The sequence below is a fragment of the Nelusetta ayraudi genome, unplaced genomic scaffold (assembly GCF_046127955.1).
Source record: "Nelusetta ayraudi isolate G7.1 ecotype Tasmania unplaced genomic scaffold, CSIRO-AGI_Nayr_v1 ptg000003l, whole genome shotgun sequence".
NCBI lineage: Eukaryota > Metazoa > Chordata > Actinopteri > Tetraodontiformes > Monacanthidae > Nelusetta > Nelusetta ayraudi.
The window spans coordinates 2,340,001-2,355,983 of record NW_027466053.1 but is presented as its reverse complement, the minus strand read 5'-3'; the positions used below and the strand labels follow the sequence as shown (position 1 = coordinate 2,355,983).

Genomic DNA, 15,983 nt, shown 5'->3' with positions numbered 1-15,983 from the left:
TAAATTCCAATTGTCCTGGTGAAAAACATTCGGTCCAGATGTGGCACTACAGTGGCATCGCAGCGGATGAAGATGGTGAGAGCAACACTGCAGAGCCTGGGGAAGGTCTACAAGAGTCGTCAGAGGAAGACGATCCTGCCCCCCCGCCAGCCACCGGCTACCCACAGCGTCAGAGAAATCGTCCTCGAATGCTGACCTACCACACTCTGGGTGAGCCGTCGTGGGTGGAAGCCAGTGCAGAGAGCCTACAAGTCGTGGGTGGGCCCCCAGCTTGCAATCCACCGGTCATGTGGCGGCCGTGGGTTATTTATCAGACATTGAGGTAATGGGTTGAACTTACATCACACAAACAGTGTTCTGGTTCAGAGAAAATGGACTCTGGAAAGCAGAGTGTAAGTATATGGACTGTGAATGTGAAGAAGAGACAATTCAGCAGAGACAGTCTAAGAAGAACATATTGAACTGGGACTGTACAAACAAAGAGACTGGTAACAGACTGAGAGAACTGAGGCCGATAAGAGTTGTGTTACATGTGAGGGTTGATCTGATTGGGGTCCGTGGTACAGTAGCTGATGTTTAATGGTATGGGTCTGCATGGGACAGATACTTTGATAAGTGGGTACTAATTGAACAGAAGGTCAAGTGCCTCTTTCGCATAAGTAACACCATGTTTCAGCGGTAAAAAATTCAATGTGTGAACATTTTTGGGTATCTGAAATGTCTGGAGACATTTATTATTGGGGGGGAGAGTGTAGCATAATTGTGGCATAAACACTGTTCCTGCTTTTGTTGTGGTTTGTGGCGTGTGAGAGTGAATGGGTGAGCAGGGTGCAGTTACCCACTTCTACCAGTGGAGGTCGCGTTCGCCCCGGGGAATTACGCTCGAGAGGAAGTCTCTCAAGTGGCGCGTGGGAACTCTGTGGAGCGAACTGCAGTTGCGGACATTAACGTGTGTGTTGTCTGTTGTGCTTCCACAGAGCTTCCGAGGAAAACCAAAATAAAAGCTTCAAAAGAAATAAAGAAAAAACAAAAATAAATGTGTAGTGCCGGTGTCTTCACCACATTACCACGCTACACTGTAGTAAGAAAGAAAAAAAATACACAGTATTGAGACCATCCAACCATTCGATACCCACTTCGTCCTGCGCTCAGGGTCTGCTGTAGTCTGTCCCAGCTGTGATAGTTCATTACAAGGGACGAACTAGAGACAAACGACCATTTGCACTCACACCAATGTTTAATTTAGAGTTCCCACGTTAAATTTACTTTTTGGACTGTGGGAGGAAGCTGGAGAACCCGGAGAGAACCCAGTCAGACACAGGGAGAATGCAAACTCCACACATGGCCCCAGGCCCAAGATTGAACCACTGCTCCACCGTGTTGCCCACATTAAGACCAAAGATTTTTAATTTTTGCAAAAATGATCAACAGATGTATTGTTTCACTGATGGCGAAAGGTTTTACTTTTTAGTAAAAAGTACATTTCAGAATCTGTGCTGTCTTACTTTTACTTCAATAAATGAGTTAAATCAGTACGTTTACAGAGTATTCTTTACACAAGTATCTGTACTTTTACTTCAGTACAGAATATGAATACTTTAGCCACCTCTGGCTAACGGAAGCGGGCAGCATCGGATCTTCAATGAGTGCAGTGGCATACTGAATGACCAGTGTGTCTGTATGTACAGAGGCAGAGCAGGGACACATGCAGTGCACTCGGCGCAGCAGTGACTGCTCAGTTGTTGCCTGACTGAGGGAGGTGGATGTTAGGAGCTCCGACACTGCGTCTTCTTTCCCTACGCCGACCACATTTTTCCGGTGCAGTTGATCGAAGGACGATCGACTACAGGAGGGGCTTTCCAAGCAATATCCCAAGGTAGAAGATTGAAGAAGAGAAAAGGTCTCTTACACCTTCCTCAAGCTCAACCACAACACCCTGAAAACCGGTTGCCCATTTTGCATTTTTGATCACATTGCATAAAATGTCATTTCCTCTTTCCTGAAAAAGAAGAACTACATAGAGAAAAGGGTGAAAAGGCTGCTGAAAGCAGGAGTCACGGCCGCACTTGCTTTCAGGGTCAAAGCTGACAACTCCATTCTGACAGATCAGACCAAGGAGATGTTGGCAAGCTGGGTGAGCAATGATGACTGGATTCACTGTCTTTACAAATAAACAATAGCTGACTGGAGTTCCTTCCCTCAAGCCCCTGACCTATCACACAATGATCATTATGATTTACATGTACTGATGGCTTGACCACAGCTGATTCCAAATTGTGCTATTTGTAGTTTTCAGCTGTGGCTTTCCAATTTGATACTGTACATTTTTTAATATAGACAGAGCGGCTCCAGTTTAGCTCTTAGGTTTAAATCATAATGAACAATGAACTTAAAGTAACTATTTTACTTTTTCAACTTTAGGATTTTCTTGGTCTTGTCGGAGTATCCCACTCATCGTGGCACAATTGTAGCCCAAGGTGGTGGAAAGGTAGGGAAAGTGTTTGGTAATAGGTTCTCTCTACTTAGTAATCACATTAAACCAAAATAACTTGAATGCTATTTGTTTTTTAATGTTGTAAAACTGTGTAAATATATAATGATATATAATACCAATATTTGTGTTCCAATTCAGGCTTTAATACCACTTGCTCTGGAAGGGACAGAATCTGGGAAGGTCAATGTGGAAGAAGAGACTTGGAGAGATTTATTATCTAAACCCATCCTTTAAAATGTTTGTGCTACTATACATCTATCTTCTTTTAATTTTCTAGTGCTCTGGAAAAAAGTAATTCATGATGAACACAGTCATGGTGATTCTGAATTTTACTGTCTTTTATGTTTGACAGGTGTACGAGGTGGTGCAGCCTTTAGTAAACCTTCTCCATACAGATAGGGATGGAATGCAAAACTATGAAGCTCTGAGAGGTCATGGCTGGTTTCAGCGAAAAACTTCGGTATGTGTAGAATACTTTGCTTGAATGACTAAAAAGGAGTTTGGTTCCAGGAGTTAATCAGCTTCATAGTCTGTCTGTCAGAAAAGAGGAGCCGGAATCATAGATTACAGTCCATGATATTGTTTTCTTTGAGGCATGTTTGACCTGCTTTGTATTGCAGTAACGCAGACAAACAAGCAAACAATAAATAAGATGAGGAACCAAGTCTGCTCTTTGTTCTCGAAGTAAAAAAGAGAAGGCACATGCCCCCTTCAAGGCAGTGGTGGAGTGAGGGAATTTTCGAAATCATGACTTTTTTGCCATGAAAGGAAACATGGAGAAAGAGTGAGAGAGAGAGAGCGATATAGAGATAGAGAGAGAGAGTGAGAGAGAGATAGAAGTGTTTAGAAGACAGCATATCTGTCACGCTGAGGTTACTGTGACAAACATTCTACTTTGAAGGGTGAATATTGTGAAAGAGAATGCACTGCCAGACATTGAGAAGTACATGTTTGAGGACCATGAGCAGATCAGACAGGCTGCCACTGAATGCATGTGCAACCTCGTCACATGTAAAGAGGTAAGAGTAGACAAATCACTAAACCACCATAAAACACTTGAAAATGTAAGATCCACAAACACTCGTTCAACTTGCTCAGTTTGTGAAAAAGTAAACCGCTGTGGGTTTAAGGTTCAGCAGCGTTATATGGCGGATGGAAACGACAAGATGAAGCTGCTGGTGCTGCTATGTGGCGAGGACGAAGAGGACCTCCAGATAGCTGCGGCTGGAGCTCTGGCCATGCTGACTGCAGCACAGAAGAAGCTCTGCACCAAACTGACCCTAGTGGTGAGTACAACAATGTTCAACTGTTCTTTTTCTTCAGGACGTGGGTTAGTAGTGTGCGCATATGTGAGTGATGAGGGAAACACAGCAGGCAGATGCCGTTTTTTTTTCCCACCCAGAAGCATGAAGTTCTAGGATAAATTTGGCTTTGTGATTGATGCATTTTTTTTTAATTGAGGTTGACTGGCTGAATTCTGCCCACAGACTACACAGTGGCTCGAGATCATGCAGCGGCTGTGTCTTCACGACAACCCCAGTGTGCAGCATCGACGCCTTGTGATCATCAACAACATGCTGAACTCAGACGACAGCGAGCTGGCCAAAAAGCTCATCGAGAGTGAGATGCTGGAAATCCTCTCAGTGATCGGCAAGGCCGAGGACAATCCCAAGAGGCAAGAAGTCATCGATGTGGCCCGCACATGCCTGGTCAAAGCGATGGATCTTGGCCTCATCAAGCCCTTCAGTACCCCCTCTTGAAATGTCATGTCTTGTTTTAATATAAACTTCGGTGGCCTCCTTTTAAAAAATAAAATAAAATAAAAAAATATTTCTTGCAACTATCCTCCCAATAAAGTATTGCATTTTTTGAGCTGGAAATAAAATGTCAGGTTTGTCCTTACTCCATATGTATTATTCTTTACAAATGTATTTGTCTTCAAATGGATTGTTTTGATATAATGTTGTAAAATTAGATTTGTTAAAATTTAGTTGTTGTGGGTCACAGATAAAATTAGCTTATGCTGCTATTCTGATATAAAATTAGTTAAAGTTATATTTTATGAATTATAATTCTGAATAAGATAGATAAGAAAACGTTTGTAGCGCGCGGCAGTGCGTAAAAATCGTGCCTACCGACAGCTCCTCGAAATGTCCATTTCCTCTCCACCCCTGGAGAGGAAATGGAGCGCCGCGGAGCAAATGCGCGGCACTGTCTGACGCGCAGCGCCCTGCACTACCATCTTGGCACGTCCAATAGGATCGCAGGAGTTTCTAAAAAAAAAAAAAAAAAAAAAAAACGAGTGGCCAGATGTAGAGCAATAGTGGTGGTGTCAACTTCAGCGTCGGACCTTACCTTTGACAGTGAAACTATGCTAGGATACAGGCGCTCCTGTGCGCGCCTGGCATTACGATGCCTCCTCCGTGCCAAGACTGCTGAGCACAGCACAGCAGAGCTCTGCTGTCTCTCGACAGCCTCCACAGCCGTGGTCATTCATACACTGCTAACATGTCCGACTCGGCGCTGGCGGAAAACAACGGCAGAGCCGTTTTGGCGGCTATACGAAACAAATGTTGCTGTGATTTTAAGAATGAAAAACTTTACAAACGGCGCCACGTATCATGGAGGCAGGCGCAGGTTCCTGAGCCACAGCCTTGTGGCTGGCTGTAGGGGCTACAGGTCCTAAGTCGAAAGACAGCGAGCTCTGCTGCGCAAGTCCTGCACAAAACTTAAGTGACACTCAACACTCAAGGTACTCGTAAAATATAGTATCTCCAAACGGGTTTGTTATTTTTGGGTACTTAAAACCACCAATGTGTCCAAGAGGCAGTTCCCCCCGCCCCCGAAAAGATAGTTGTTTATTCGTTATTTGACACTAAAAACACATTTCCACATCGTCGAGCTTTTATTGTGGCACTTCCTGTTTAGGGCAGCTGGAATTTGCATACTAGCTAAATGTTTAGTTGCACCGAAACGTTTAGGTGCAACATTTAGATATAACATTTAGAATTAGATTTAACATTTAGATTTATATTTAACAATTGGATTTAAATTCAACATTTATATTTAGCATTTAGATTTATATTTAACATTTAGATTTATTTTTAGCATTTAGATTTAACATTTAGATTTAGATTTAACAATTGGATTTAAATTCAACATTGATATTTAGCATTAAGATTTATATTTAACATTTATATTTATTTTTAGCATTTAGATTTCACATTTATATTTAAAGTGTTAAATCTTAATTCTTAAATGTTAAATCTAAATTTTAAATCTAAATGCTAAATATAAATATAAATGTTAAATCTAAATGACACAGACAAAAGGAAAATGTGTCAACTAAGCAATGATAACTCAAATAATAAAAATAGTTAACAGAAACGCAACGAAAATAAAATAAATAATTAAGCAACACAACTGAAATAATGAAATTACAGAAACCCAACGAAATAAAGTAATTATTTAAACATAACTAAAATAATGAAATTGTTTACAGAAACCCAACGAATAAAGTAATTAAGCAACACAACTGAAATAATGAAATTACAGAAACCCAACGAAATAAAGTAATTAATTAAATGCAACTAAAATAATGAAATTGTTAACAGAAACCCAATGAATAAAGTAATCAAGCAATACAACTGAAATAATGAAATTGTTACAAAAACCCAACGAAAATAAAGTAAGTGACTAAGTAACTCAACAACTAAAGAGGACAAAGTAAATAAGGTATTTAATCAAACAAAAAAAAGAAAGAAAAAGTTAAGGGGGCAAGAAAGGAATAAAACTCAAACAAACACCAAAAACTAAAGAACTGAAAGGACTCTCGAGTCAATAGTGATGCAAGTACGCCTAAAGAGCGTCCTCCTCGACTCGGGGTCAGAACCGTAAACCGCGGTGGCGCCTCCAGAAATTTTTCATAGGGGTGGCCAGAGGGGGACACTTAACTAAAATCTTGGGGTGGCACACCAAAACACTTCCGGAAATGCCTACTGATATACTTTGGTTTATTGTTTTATATTTAATGTTACTAATGATCTAATGTGCACAGCCTGCTCTGCTCTTGACTGGGAGATATCTATGATAAAACAGAGGCAAAAGCAGTTACATGACACAATAATAATAATAATAATAATAATAATAATAATAATAATAATAATAATAATTAGTCCCTCTCAATAGTAATTATCAATTTTAGCTGTAATAATAGCCTGTAGGTATTTCTATTCAGACAAATGAAACTCAACTATCAATAAACAAGCTTTAATTGATTATGTCATGATGATTTGTAATTTAATGGAAACACACTAAACAAAACATACATTTCTCCAGATGACGTTACTATCAAGCCTAGCCGTCAATTTCATTATTAAGGCCAAACGGTCATAATTTCACCTGTTGGTCCAGGAACAGGTTGAGCAGCTGCTTTTGTTGAGTCCTGCCTGGCTTCTGGCTCTGTTATTGACGCTGGCTGTGTATCCTGCTCTGTATTTTCCTCTACTCCATCCTCCTCCCCCTCTTCCTCCTTCTCCTCCCCCTCCTCACTAAGCCTCTGTTGCTGCCTTGTCGTCTCTTTCTCTCCTGTTCTAATACTCTTTTTAAAATAAGAAGAGATGTCTGTGGACCTTCTCTTCATTGTCTGAAAATGACTGACATAACATAGAAGCAGCAGCTAACGTTAGCTACGTAACTCAGTCCAACATGTCAAAAACCCGTCAAAAAGCTCCAACAGGTGCTGTAGCGGCACTATTTAGCACTTAAAAGCACACGTTATACGACATTCCAACAACTTCATAACTTCTTATAATTTTCAGCACATTTTTTCCTACATATATAAAAAGAAATCACTGATTTGAAATATATCTCCGGGGGCGTGCACTGAACCCCCTCCTAGGTACTAGACTATTACGACGCATACTTCCCCCTCTTCTTTTGCTAAAGAATATTTTGACTTGTTGAGTTAAATTGACTTATTGAGACCCGGGTCCCTTGCCGGGTTGTTTGACGCGTTTCGACGCGTCTCAGTGCGTCTTCTCCGTCTTCCTTAACTCCATTTGAGGTTATTTATTTGTGTAGGTACAGGGGCGGTCACGCGCACACGCTGAGCCGATGCTGTGTGAGCGCGCAACAGCGGCCGGGGGGGGGGGGGGGGGGGGGGGGGGCTGTGAGTGCGGGGAGTTCAAAAGCGGCTTGCCTGGCTGGCTGCACATTTGGGATGAAATGCATAACTGACCCTACTACAATCTATACTGACTAGTGGGGTGGACAGTAAATTTATGGGGGGGGGGGCATGGTTATGCTCTGGTTCATACACCAACAAATGTTTCACCTCTGTTTCCGTGCTGAGTGCACACGCCACACTGGATATTCATTTATACATCATGCACCTCCCCTACAATAACAAAAGAAATGCACGACACACAGATGTTTGATGGGAAATATGTTAAATGATGTGGGGTTTTTTTGCAGGTCAATTGTGGTGCCCTGACAGAAGTATTTGGTGAAGCAGAATATTAATTTGTGATTTAATTGGGAGTTGGTTGGGCTGGGGTATATAACGCTCCGGCCAACACCAAGCTTGTCAGACAAGAATCCCACGTTTGTTTCATTCGGCCACCTGAATCTCAGACAATGTGATTGACCTGAGGATGAAAACAAAACCATCTCAGTACGCCCGCAATAACATTTGCATTTATGCACGTTAATCTGCCAAAATATTAAAATCAGTGGCAATTGAAATTGACTGCGATCAGCTCTTGTTGGACTACAAGCAGTGCTGACAGTTTAAAATGCCTAATGACACAAACAAGTTTTTTTTCCTACTATCTGACTAAATTTAGGCCTCTAGATGAAGAACTTACATGGTTACAGCTTAGCTGTGAATAAATATGAATAAAAGCATATTGCAATTACCTCTGTTTTTTTCTCCAAAAAAGGTAGGAAGAGGCAAGAATCGTGATCAGAACAGCCGCAATAGCACCTATGGAATCAAAAGTTGCACAATAAGATAATAACAGAGGCAGGCAACAAATTCAACATATTTCACTTTCTTATGCTCACCTGACTGAAGCAGTTGAATCTTTTAAACTTAGCCAATGCAGAAGGGCAGACGTGGACAGAGCAAAGCAAGTAGGATTAATAGCAAAGTGCGGCATTTCTTATCTTTTTGGAAAAAAAGAGTTAATCAAGAGGAAGATAATTACATCTGCAGCCTCTTGTAAAAGCAAGTAAAAAAAAAAAACTGCTCCCAAAGACAAATGCAAATTTTAAAGCATAGTTTACCCCAAAAATTTATTTCACCAATTTACAACACACTCAGTCTCAGTTGAGGCTCTAGTGAAGTTTTTTTTTTAAATCCACATTGCTATTTGAGAAGGTCAAAAAGAATGAAGAACTGTAAATGTTTGAAATGTTTGAAAAGATGCGGAAGAAGAGAATACAAGATGAAAAGCAAAGAAAAGGTTCGGATTTGTGTTGGTCAAAACTTACACGGAACTGCCACGACAATGGATTTGGATTCTTCATATATTGGTGGATAGTCTATATGTAAAAATGGGTAAAAAAACAAAAAACAAAACAACAACAACAACAACAACAAAGAATTTAAGGTCAATAATCTTCCTACGCGTGGTGATGTTAGATGGGTTTTTGCCAGAGAAGCTTACCGTCCTTGATGTCACAAGGATATGCAGTGCCTACAGATGAGAAACCACAAGTTTGAGTTAAGTTGATTTTCTTATTTAACATTGAATGAGGAAAACTCAGTGGAATATCTTTTACTGGTAGTTGCGACAAGACATGCAATATTTAATTTGTCAGTAATTAACATTAAAGTGGTCTGGACACAGTGTCCTCAAACTAGTCAGGATTTGTAAATCTCTTAAGCTGACTTGGAAAATACCTTGACATTTTTCCTTGTCCATAGTTGTCTTATTTTCAAAGTCAGGGTCATCACACGAAACAAAAGCCAACCCATGATACTGGCAAACTATTCCAGGAGGAGGGGGGCCTGAGCAGGGTGGTAGGGGGAGTTTAAGGGGTAAATAGACATCATTGCAAGACACTTGCTCCACATTTTGGGCACATCCTGGGTCCTTGCAGTGATACAGATTCTGGGGGATGTCGCCTTCTGAGTCAAAGACAAACAGGGGAGAACTAAATTATCTCTCACATTTGGCCCTTTTCTGTCAGGAAATATTGGTTAACATAAAATGACTTACCTTCACCCGCAATTGTTTGCCACAGAGATACAAGCAGCACCAACTTTGTGATCACTGTAATAAAGGATGCACAAAATAAAACTCTAACCTTATGTTGATCACAGCATAAGATGCACAGAGACATTGTAGGAAATTTACCTTTGAACTCAAGTGGCTGTACTTCCATGATCCTATGAAGAGGAAGGTTGGATTCAGTCAGGCCTGGCTTGAAATGTAGGTGACTTTCCCCAACACTGTCTGTGCAAGGGCATAAGGGGTGAGGGGCAAGGTGTCAGTAAAAAGCGATGGTTTTGAGATGCTCTTTGCTCGACACACATAAGTGTTAATTGACCTTGATCTCTGAGACTGAGACACATATGAAAACATTTGCCCTCCACCAAACATGCATCTTTTTGGACTGGCGAAGGAAGCCACAGCATATATGCTGTGTCTCAATTCAGGTTCTGCGTCCTTGAAGAGCGCATTTTGAAAGGAAGTTGCGTCATAGCGCTGCGCGAAGGCTTGTCCCAATTCCCAAGAGTCCTTAGGACGCTCAAAATGCGTACTCGGAATGCGCCCTCGTTTTAGCCGATTCCAAGGATGCACCGCTACTATCCTTTGCGTACTTATGTATCCCATGATGCTTTGCGTGCTGCTGCAAAGCATCGTGGGATCTTGGGAAGTCAGCTGAAATTAGCGGCATGTACTGGTAAAGACACTTATATACATTATATATACATTATATTATATATACATATAAATTTAAGTATTGAAATTTCACATAAAATATGCAGTTTTAACATCGGGTTTTTATCTATTTGAATATTGAACGACATCGTTAGATGGCGAACCAATGGTTAGCTTGATGCTATAAAAAGGTCACTTCCAGGGTTGGGGCGGGGGGCAGGGGCAGGAGCATTTCAGAATAAAGCTCATCCAAAAATGTGAACTTTTTATGTTTATTCCATTTCCATCAGAAATTTGTGATATTCAGTGAGGGTGTTCCTGGGGTCGTGCACTAGCACCCTGCAGTGGAATACTGGAGTGACAATTAGGAATTCTCCAAATATTTACATCTGAAATCAAGAATAATATACATAAAGAATGCACATTTTTGGATGAGCTTTATTCTGAAACGCTCCATCAGAATTTCCTGAAATTCGGTGAGGGTGTTCCTGGGGTGGTGCACTAGCACCCTGAAGTGGAATAATGGAGTGACAATAAGGAATTCTCCAAATATTTACATCTGAAATCAAGAATAATATACATAAAGAATGCACATTTTTGGATGAGCTTTATTCTGAAACGCTCCATCAGAATTTCCTGAAATTAGGTGAGGGTGTTCCTGGGGTGGTGCACTAGCACCCTGAAGTGGAATAATGGAGTGACAATAAGGAATTCTCCATATATTTATATCTGAAATCAAGAATAATAAACATAAAAAATGCACATTTTTGGATGAGCTTTATTCTGAAACGCTCCATCAGAAATTTGTGAAATTCAGTGAGGGTGTTCCTGAAGTGGTTCCCTAGCACCCTGAAGTGGAATGATGGTGTGACAATTAGGAATTCTCCAATAATGTTAATCTGAAAACAAGTAAAGAGAAAAGCGATTCGATCTCGTTTCCCCATTGAGTACAATGACTACCGTAATACCTGGTGTACACGGAGCAAGCAAAAAGCGAGTGCCTGCTGGCTCGACCGCTTTTTTCGAACTGTCGGTAGGCCGAATTATTGCTCAGTCCGATTAAGCTCTGCATGTAAACAGGCATCTAAGGAGAAAGTGAGGCAATACCTCGAGAGTTACTTGGACTTTGGTTTCATCGAAGGACAGGGCAGCAGCCGCCCAGAATGTATTTTTTGTGGCGAGAAAATAGCTAATGATAGATAGTATGAAGCCAAATCTGTCTATATGGCCTCCACTCGCAACTCCCAGAAAGCTCACCGGCTGCGTGTGAAAATGATGTCCTTCAGGATGTTGCAGTCCTCGCTTCTCAAGTCGATCATCCTTCGATCCCCTGCATCAGAAACACCGGCGAAGGGCAAGAAGACGCAGTGTCGCAGCTCTTAACATCCACCACCCCCAGTCAGCCAACCACTGAGCAGTTGCCGCTCACTTGAACTTACCCCATTTGCACTGCTCGTCTCTGCCCTGAGGCCAGTGCCCTCCCTCTTTACATACAGACTTACCTGCCACTTGCACTCATTGAAGAGCGATGCTGCCCTCTGCTGTTAGATATTCATACATCTCTGAGACCAATCATCGTGCACACCCGTCACACTGGTTATGAGCCACAGTGTCACTCCGCAAGATCTAGGTGAGGTTTTATTCCGTTCAGCCAGAGGTGGCTAAACACATGCACTCACCAACAACCTTTGGCGCAAACTGCTCTCAGGTTGCCAGACCGCAACATTCGCACCTGTTTCAGGTGCCGCATTCGTGGGCGTGTTTGCGCCTGCATGTCATTAGCGCAAAAACCTTTGTGGATCCCCGCATCTGTGGCGCAGATTGCGGCCGCAATCCCGCCGCAAAATGCGCCGCATTTTAGCGCTGCATGCCCTTCTTTGAGGATCTGCCCCTCAGGGTTTCCTGCGGTTGGCCGACAGCTACAGACTGGCAGCCCGGTTGGACTCGGCCGCCAGCGCCCTCAGCGAGGCAGGAAGTCACATGATCCACTCAGACGGCTTCAGCCGCGATGACATCACCCGCGTCCCGGGGGAGTGTCTGAGCCTGACGGAGAAGATTGGCGAGCCGAGAATTCTGGGTAACGGTGACTGCGAGCCCCTGATTGGCTGTTGATTGACCCCAACTGACCTCTGACCCCCACCAGGTGAGCTGTACCCATAGATATCTACAGAAGGCTTGATGTCTCACGGCGCAGAATCCAACGTCCGCACCGGCCGCCATCTTTCCACAGTCAGGCAGTCTTTTGCTGTGTCTCAATTCAGGTTCTGCACCCTTGAGACCGAGTGTCCTCCGTCTGAAGGAAGCGTTCTTAGAGTTCCCAGCCTAGAAGGACGGACCAAACCCCGCCTCCCCGGTAACCACCCGGGACGGTCTAGCCTTCGGCGTATTTCCTCGTTTCGTCACTGCCGTTCCCTCCGGCTGGCCAGCCCCGGAAGTGACGTTTTTATAATATCAAGCTAACCATTGGTTCGCCATCTAACGATGCCGTTGGATGATCAAATAAATAAAATCCTACTTTAAAAACGGAATACTTTTTGTGAAACTTCAATATTTAAATTTATATGTTGTGTCTTTGCCAGTACATGCCACTTATTTCAGCTGACTTCCCAGGATCCCACGATGCTTTGCAGCAGCACGCAAAGCATCATGGGATACCCAAGTGCTCGAAGGATAGTAGCGGTGTATCCTTGGAATCGGCTAAAACTAGTGCGTATTTCCGAGGGCGCATTTTCAGCGTCCTAAGCACCCTCTGGAATTGGGACAAGCCTTCGCGCAGTGCTATGACGCAACTTCCTTTCAAAATGCGCACTTCAAGGACACAGAACCTGAATTGAGACACAGCAACGGTCTGATGCATTGAATGTGAGGGAATGTGAGCGATCTGAACAAGCATTAACACTCTGAACTCGCTGAAAACTTGACGGATTTGCACACGGTTTGCTTTCTTACAAACATTCATAATGTAGCAATAATTCTGGATGGTTGAACATGTTGAGAGTGCAGCTTTCTATTAGAAAAAAAAAACATAATGGTGCTAAGGCAGCCTATCTGCACAAGTTAATACGACTGAGACCACTAAGATTTTCATTTCTTAAGTTAAGTTTAGCCAACAGCTATTTCAGGACAAACTAGTATTTTGTTCACATACAATATTTGTGGTGTCGGTTGCAGTTATTCGCTGAGGTGCGTTTCCTGTAACGTTGCAAACCAAGCTAATGCAACTTAGCCTACATCCATTGCTGCTGCATGAACGCAGTCTCATCAGTTCATGCAGCAGAGACACGGTGATCAATGAACTAGAGCTGCTGATATCTCATCCCCCACCTGTTTGATTCAGTCTAACGGTGACAACCTGAGTAGGTAGGTGTAAATAAAACAAGCAATTTGACATATGGAGAGACAGAATACCTTTTCTTTTCAAGATAATTTAACTTAATTTGCAAAGTATTTACAAGTGGATTGCTTTGTTACAGCATCATGCATTATGATTTCTACAGGAAATCTGTGAAAAAATGCTGAACTTCTGTGCCGCTTATAGGTGCAGCAATCGTCGCTGTCCACAAACAGAAGCTCGTAGGATCACATTTCATCTGTAAGATATTGTTGGAGCTGTTTGAGTAATGTTACGATTTAGAGCTGGTTTGTTTAGTTTAGCGTTTAGCTTATACGTTTTTATTAAATATGGGTGTGTGCGTGTTTTTGCTATTTTCACATGAAAGCCTATGGTTATAAATCATTAATAAGTATGCAGTATCATAACTATGCTTAGAACCTTTATAACAAACCAAACCGCTCGAAATTCCGGTGAAAATAGAGCAATTTAGGGGCCAGTGCAGACGTTCGATTCCATTGGCCAGCAGCGCGGATAAGACATCTAGCCTTCTGTATATATCTATGGCTGTACCTGTCAATGGGCGTGTCCTACAGCCGCCTCAGGTGTTTCCAGGAGGCACTGCAGTGTTTCCAGTTGGCCATGCAGCCAGCGGCTTAGCAGCCCCCCCCGCTGGCCACAGTGTTGCACAACCTGGGGGCAGCGCTCAATGCCACGGGTCGCTTCCGGGCCACCGTTGACACCAACAGGCTCGCCGCCAGGCTCTACGGTTGGTCCACCCTCACCTGAACAAGATTCAAGATGGAAGAACTTTATTGGTTGCACGCTCAGGCTGGATGTGCAGTGAAATGTAAAAGTGGCAATGAGAGATCAGTACGCCACAAAAATACATTCACAGTCAAGACAGCAGCAGGAACAATGTAGAACAGGGGTGGGCAAACTACGGCCCGGGAGCCGCATACGGCCTGTTAAGCTTTTTAATCCAGCCAAACTGTCAGTCAGTCATCAAACGGCTGTATTTCCTCCATGTTTCCAGTGTTTTCAGAGCCATTTCAATAAAGCGCTAAACTCCGTGCTGGCCACGCCCCCCAGGCAGGTGACTGTGTTCCTCTGTGTGTGTGTGTGTGTGTGAGTGTGTGTGCAGGCTCCCTGGGTCGGCGTGGTGAGCAGGCACGGTGCTTCAGAAATCTGGGCGTGGCCTTCAGTCAGCTGGGCGGGGAGGAGGAGGCAGCCGAGAGCTTCGTCCTCGCCCTGCAGGGTTTCAGAGACAGCGGTGATGTCACTTCCTCTCCTCACTGCTTGTGTGTGTGTGTGTGTGTGTGTGTGTGTGTGTGTGTGTGTGTGTGTGTGTGTGTGTGTGTGTGTGTGCAGAGGATCACCTGGCCCAGGTACAGGCGTGTCAGTCTCTGGCTCAGTGCTGAGGCTGAGGAGGTGCAGGAAGGCCGTGCAGCTCTACAAAGAGGCGCTGGTGGCGCTGTGCTTCTGTCAGGTAGCTGCCAATCCAGGAGCCAATCAGAGCCCAGGTGAGGCTCCCACAGCGTGCAGGATAGGATGTGAGGTCACAGGTGGACAGGAAGCAACAGTGGATTGTGGGAGGGAGGAGCCAGAGTACAGCAGCAGGAGGAGGAGGTCCGGATCGGTCAGGTGCTCCCCGCCTGCAGTGTCCAGGTGTGGCCACCAGGTGAGTTTCTGTCAGCCACTAACGCAGGTGTCTCTCTTGTCACAGCTCAGACCAGGTGGAGCAGCAAGCAGCCAGTAAGTCACCTGACACACGCCTCAAGAGAAGCACTGCTCTGACGGAGATGACAAACCTGCTGTTTGGTGTTTTTAGTTGAGCCACGCCCAGAATACCCAAAAGGCCCAGAAGCCCCGCCCACTGACAGCTAACTGACACCTGTCCATAAAAAAAAAAACACCACAGACACATTCAGCGCAACAAACCATCAACAACTCAGCACCCCGAGTCGTTTGCTTTCAGTCCATCGTCATTGGTCCGGATGGAAGAGGCTCCTCCCACCAGCATGGCTCAGGCCCCGCCCCTCCTGGCCAGTTGGCGTTCTCGGTTCAGCTCGCTGATGTAGATCCACCACTGGTCCCGTCATCCATCACAGAGACACTCACAGGGTCGGCATGAACGCTCACAGACTGCCGCAGTCACGTGACACTCACTGCCGTAGTCATGTGACCACCAGGCTGGACCCTCTCGTCTGCCACTGGCTGGCTGTCAATCAATACGTGTTCAAATAAAGTATTTAAATAAAGGGTG

The 15,983-nt window shown here is 43.7% G+C and overlaps 2 protein-coding genes and 1 long non-coding RNA gene across 3 annotated transcripts in view; 2 read left to right on the top strand and 1 right to left on the bottom strand.

The window, feature by feature from the left end:
• Nucleotides 1-3,376: 3,376 nt before the first annotated feature.
• Nucleotides 3,377-4,277, top strand: LOC142890785 (protein unc-45 homolog B-like). Its single transcript, XM_076030058.1, has 3 exons — nt 3,377-3,513; nt 3,625-3,780; nt 3,982-4,277. The coding sequence occupies exons 1-3, from the start codon at nt 3,442-3,444 to the stop codon at nt 4,252-4,254; spliced, it is 501 nt and encodes a 166-aa protein (XP_075886173.1). The 5' UTR covers nt 3,377-3,441; the 3' UTR covers nt 4,255-4,277.
• Nucleotides 4,278-9,097: 4,820 nt separating this feature from the next.
• On the bottom strand, nt 9,098-9,973 carry LOC142890779 (uncharacterized). Its single transcript, XR_012927121.1, has 4 exons — nt 9,859-9,973; nt 9,721-9,774; nt 9,402-9,629; nt 9,098-9,195 (listed from the first exon to the last, which is right to left on the bottom strand). It is a non-coding gene; the product is annotated as an uncharacterized LOC142890779 (long non-coding RNA).
• Nucleotides 9,974-11,610: 1,637 nt separating this feature from the next.
• ttc24 (tetratricopeptide repeat domain 24) overlaps nt 11,611-15,983 on the top strand; it is a 5,908-nt gene continuing 1,535 nt past the window's right edge. Inside the window, 7 exon segments of the mRNA XM_076029948.1 lie at nt 11,611-11,652; nt 12,283-12,469; nt 14,265-14,486; nt 14,862-14,990; nt 15,089-15,133; nt 15,136-15,240; nt 15,386-15,398. Coding sequence (XP_075886063.1) covers nt 11,611-11,652; nt 12,283-12,469; nt 14,265-14,486; nt 14,862-14,990; nt 15,089-15,133; nt 15,136-15,240; nt 15,386-15,398 — 743 coding nt within the window.

What these genes read in the sequence shown, in the direction of transcription:
- LOC142890785 (XM_076030058.1), top strand. Translation starts at nt 3,442, where the DNA reads ATGTTTGAGGACCATGAGCAGATCAGACAGGCTGCCACTGAATGCATG. An exon ending in ACCTCGTCACATGTAAAGAG is followed by an intron (nt 3,514 to 3,624) that starts GTAAGAGTAGAC and finishes TGTGGGTTTAAG; the next exon opens with GTTCAGCAGCGTTATATGGC. An exon ending in GCACCAAACTGACCCTAGTG is followed by an intron (nt 3,781 to 3,981) that starts GTGAGTACAACA and finishes TTCTGCCCACAG; the next exon opens with ACTACACAGTGGCTCGAGAT.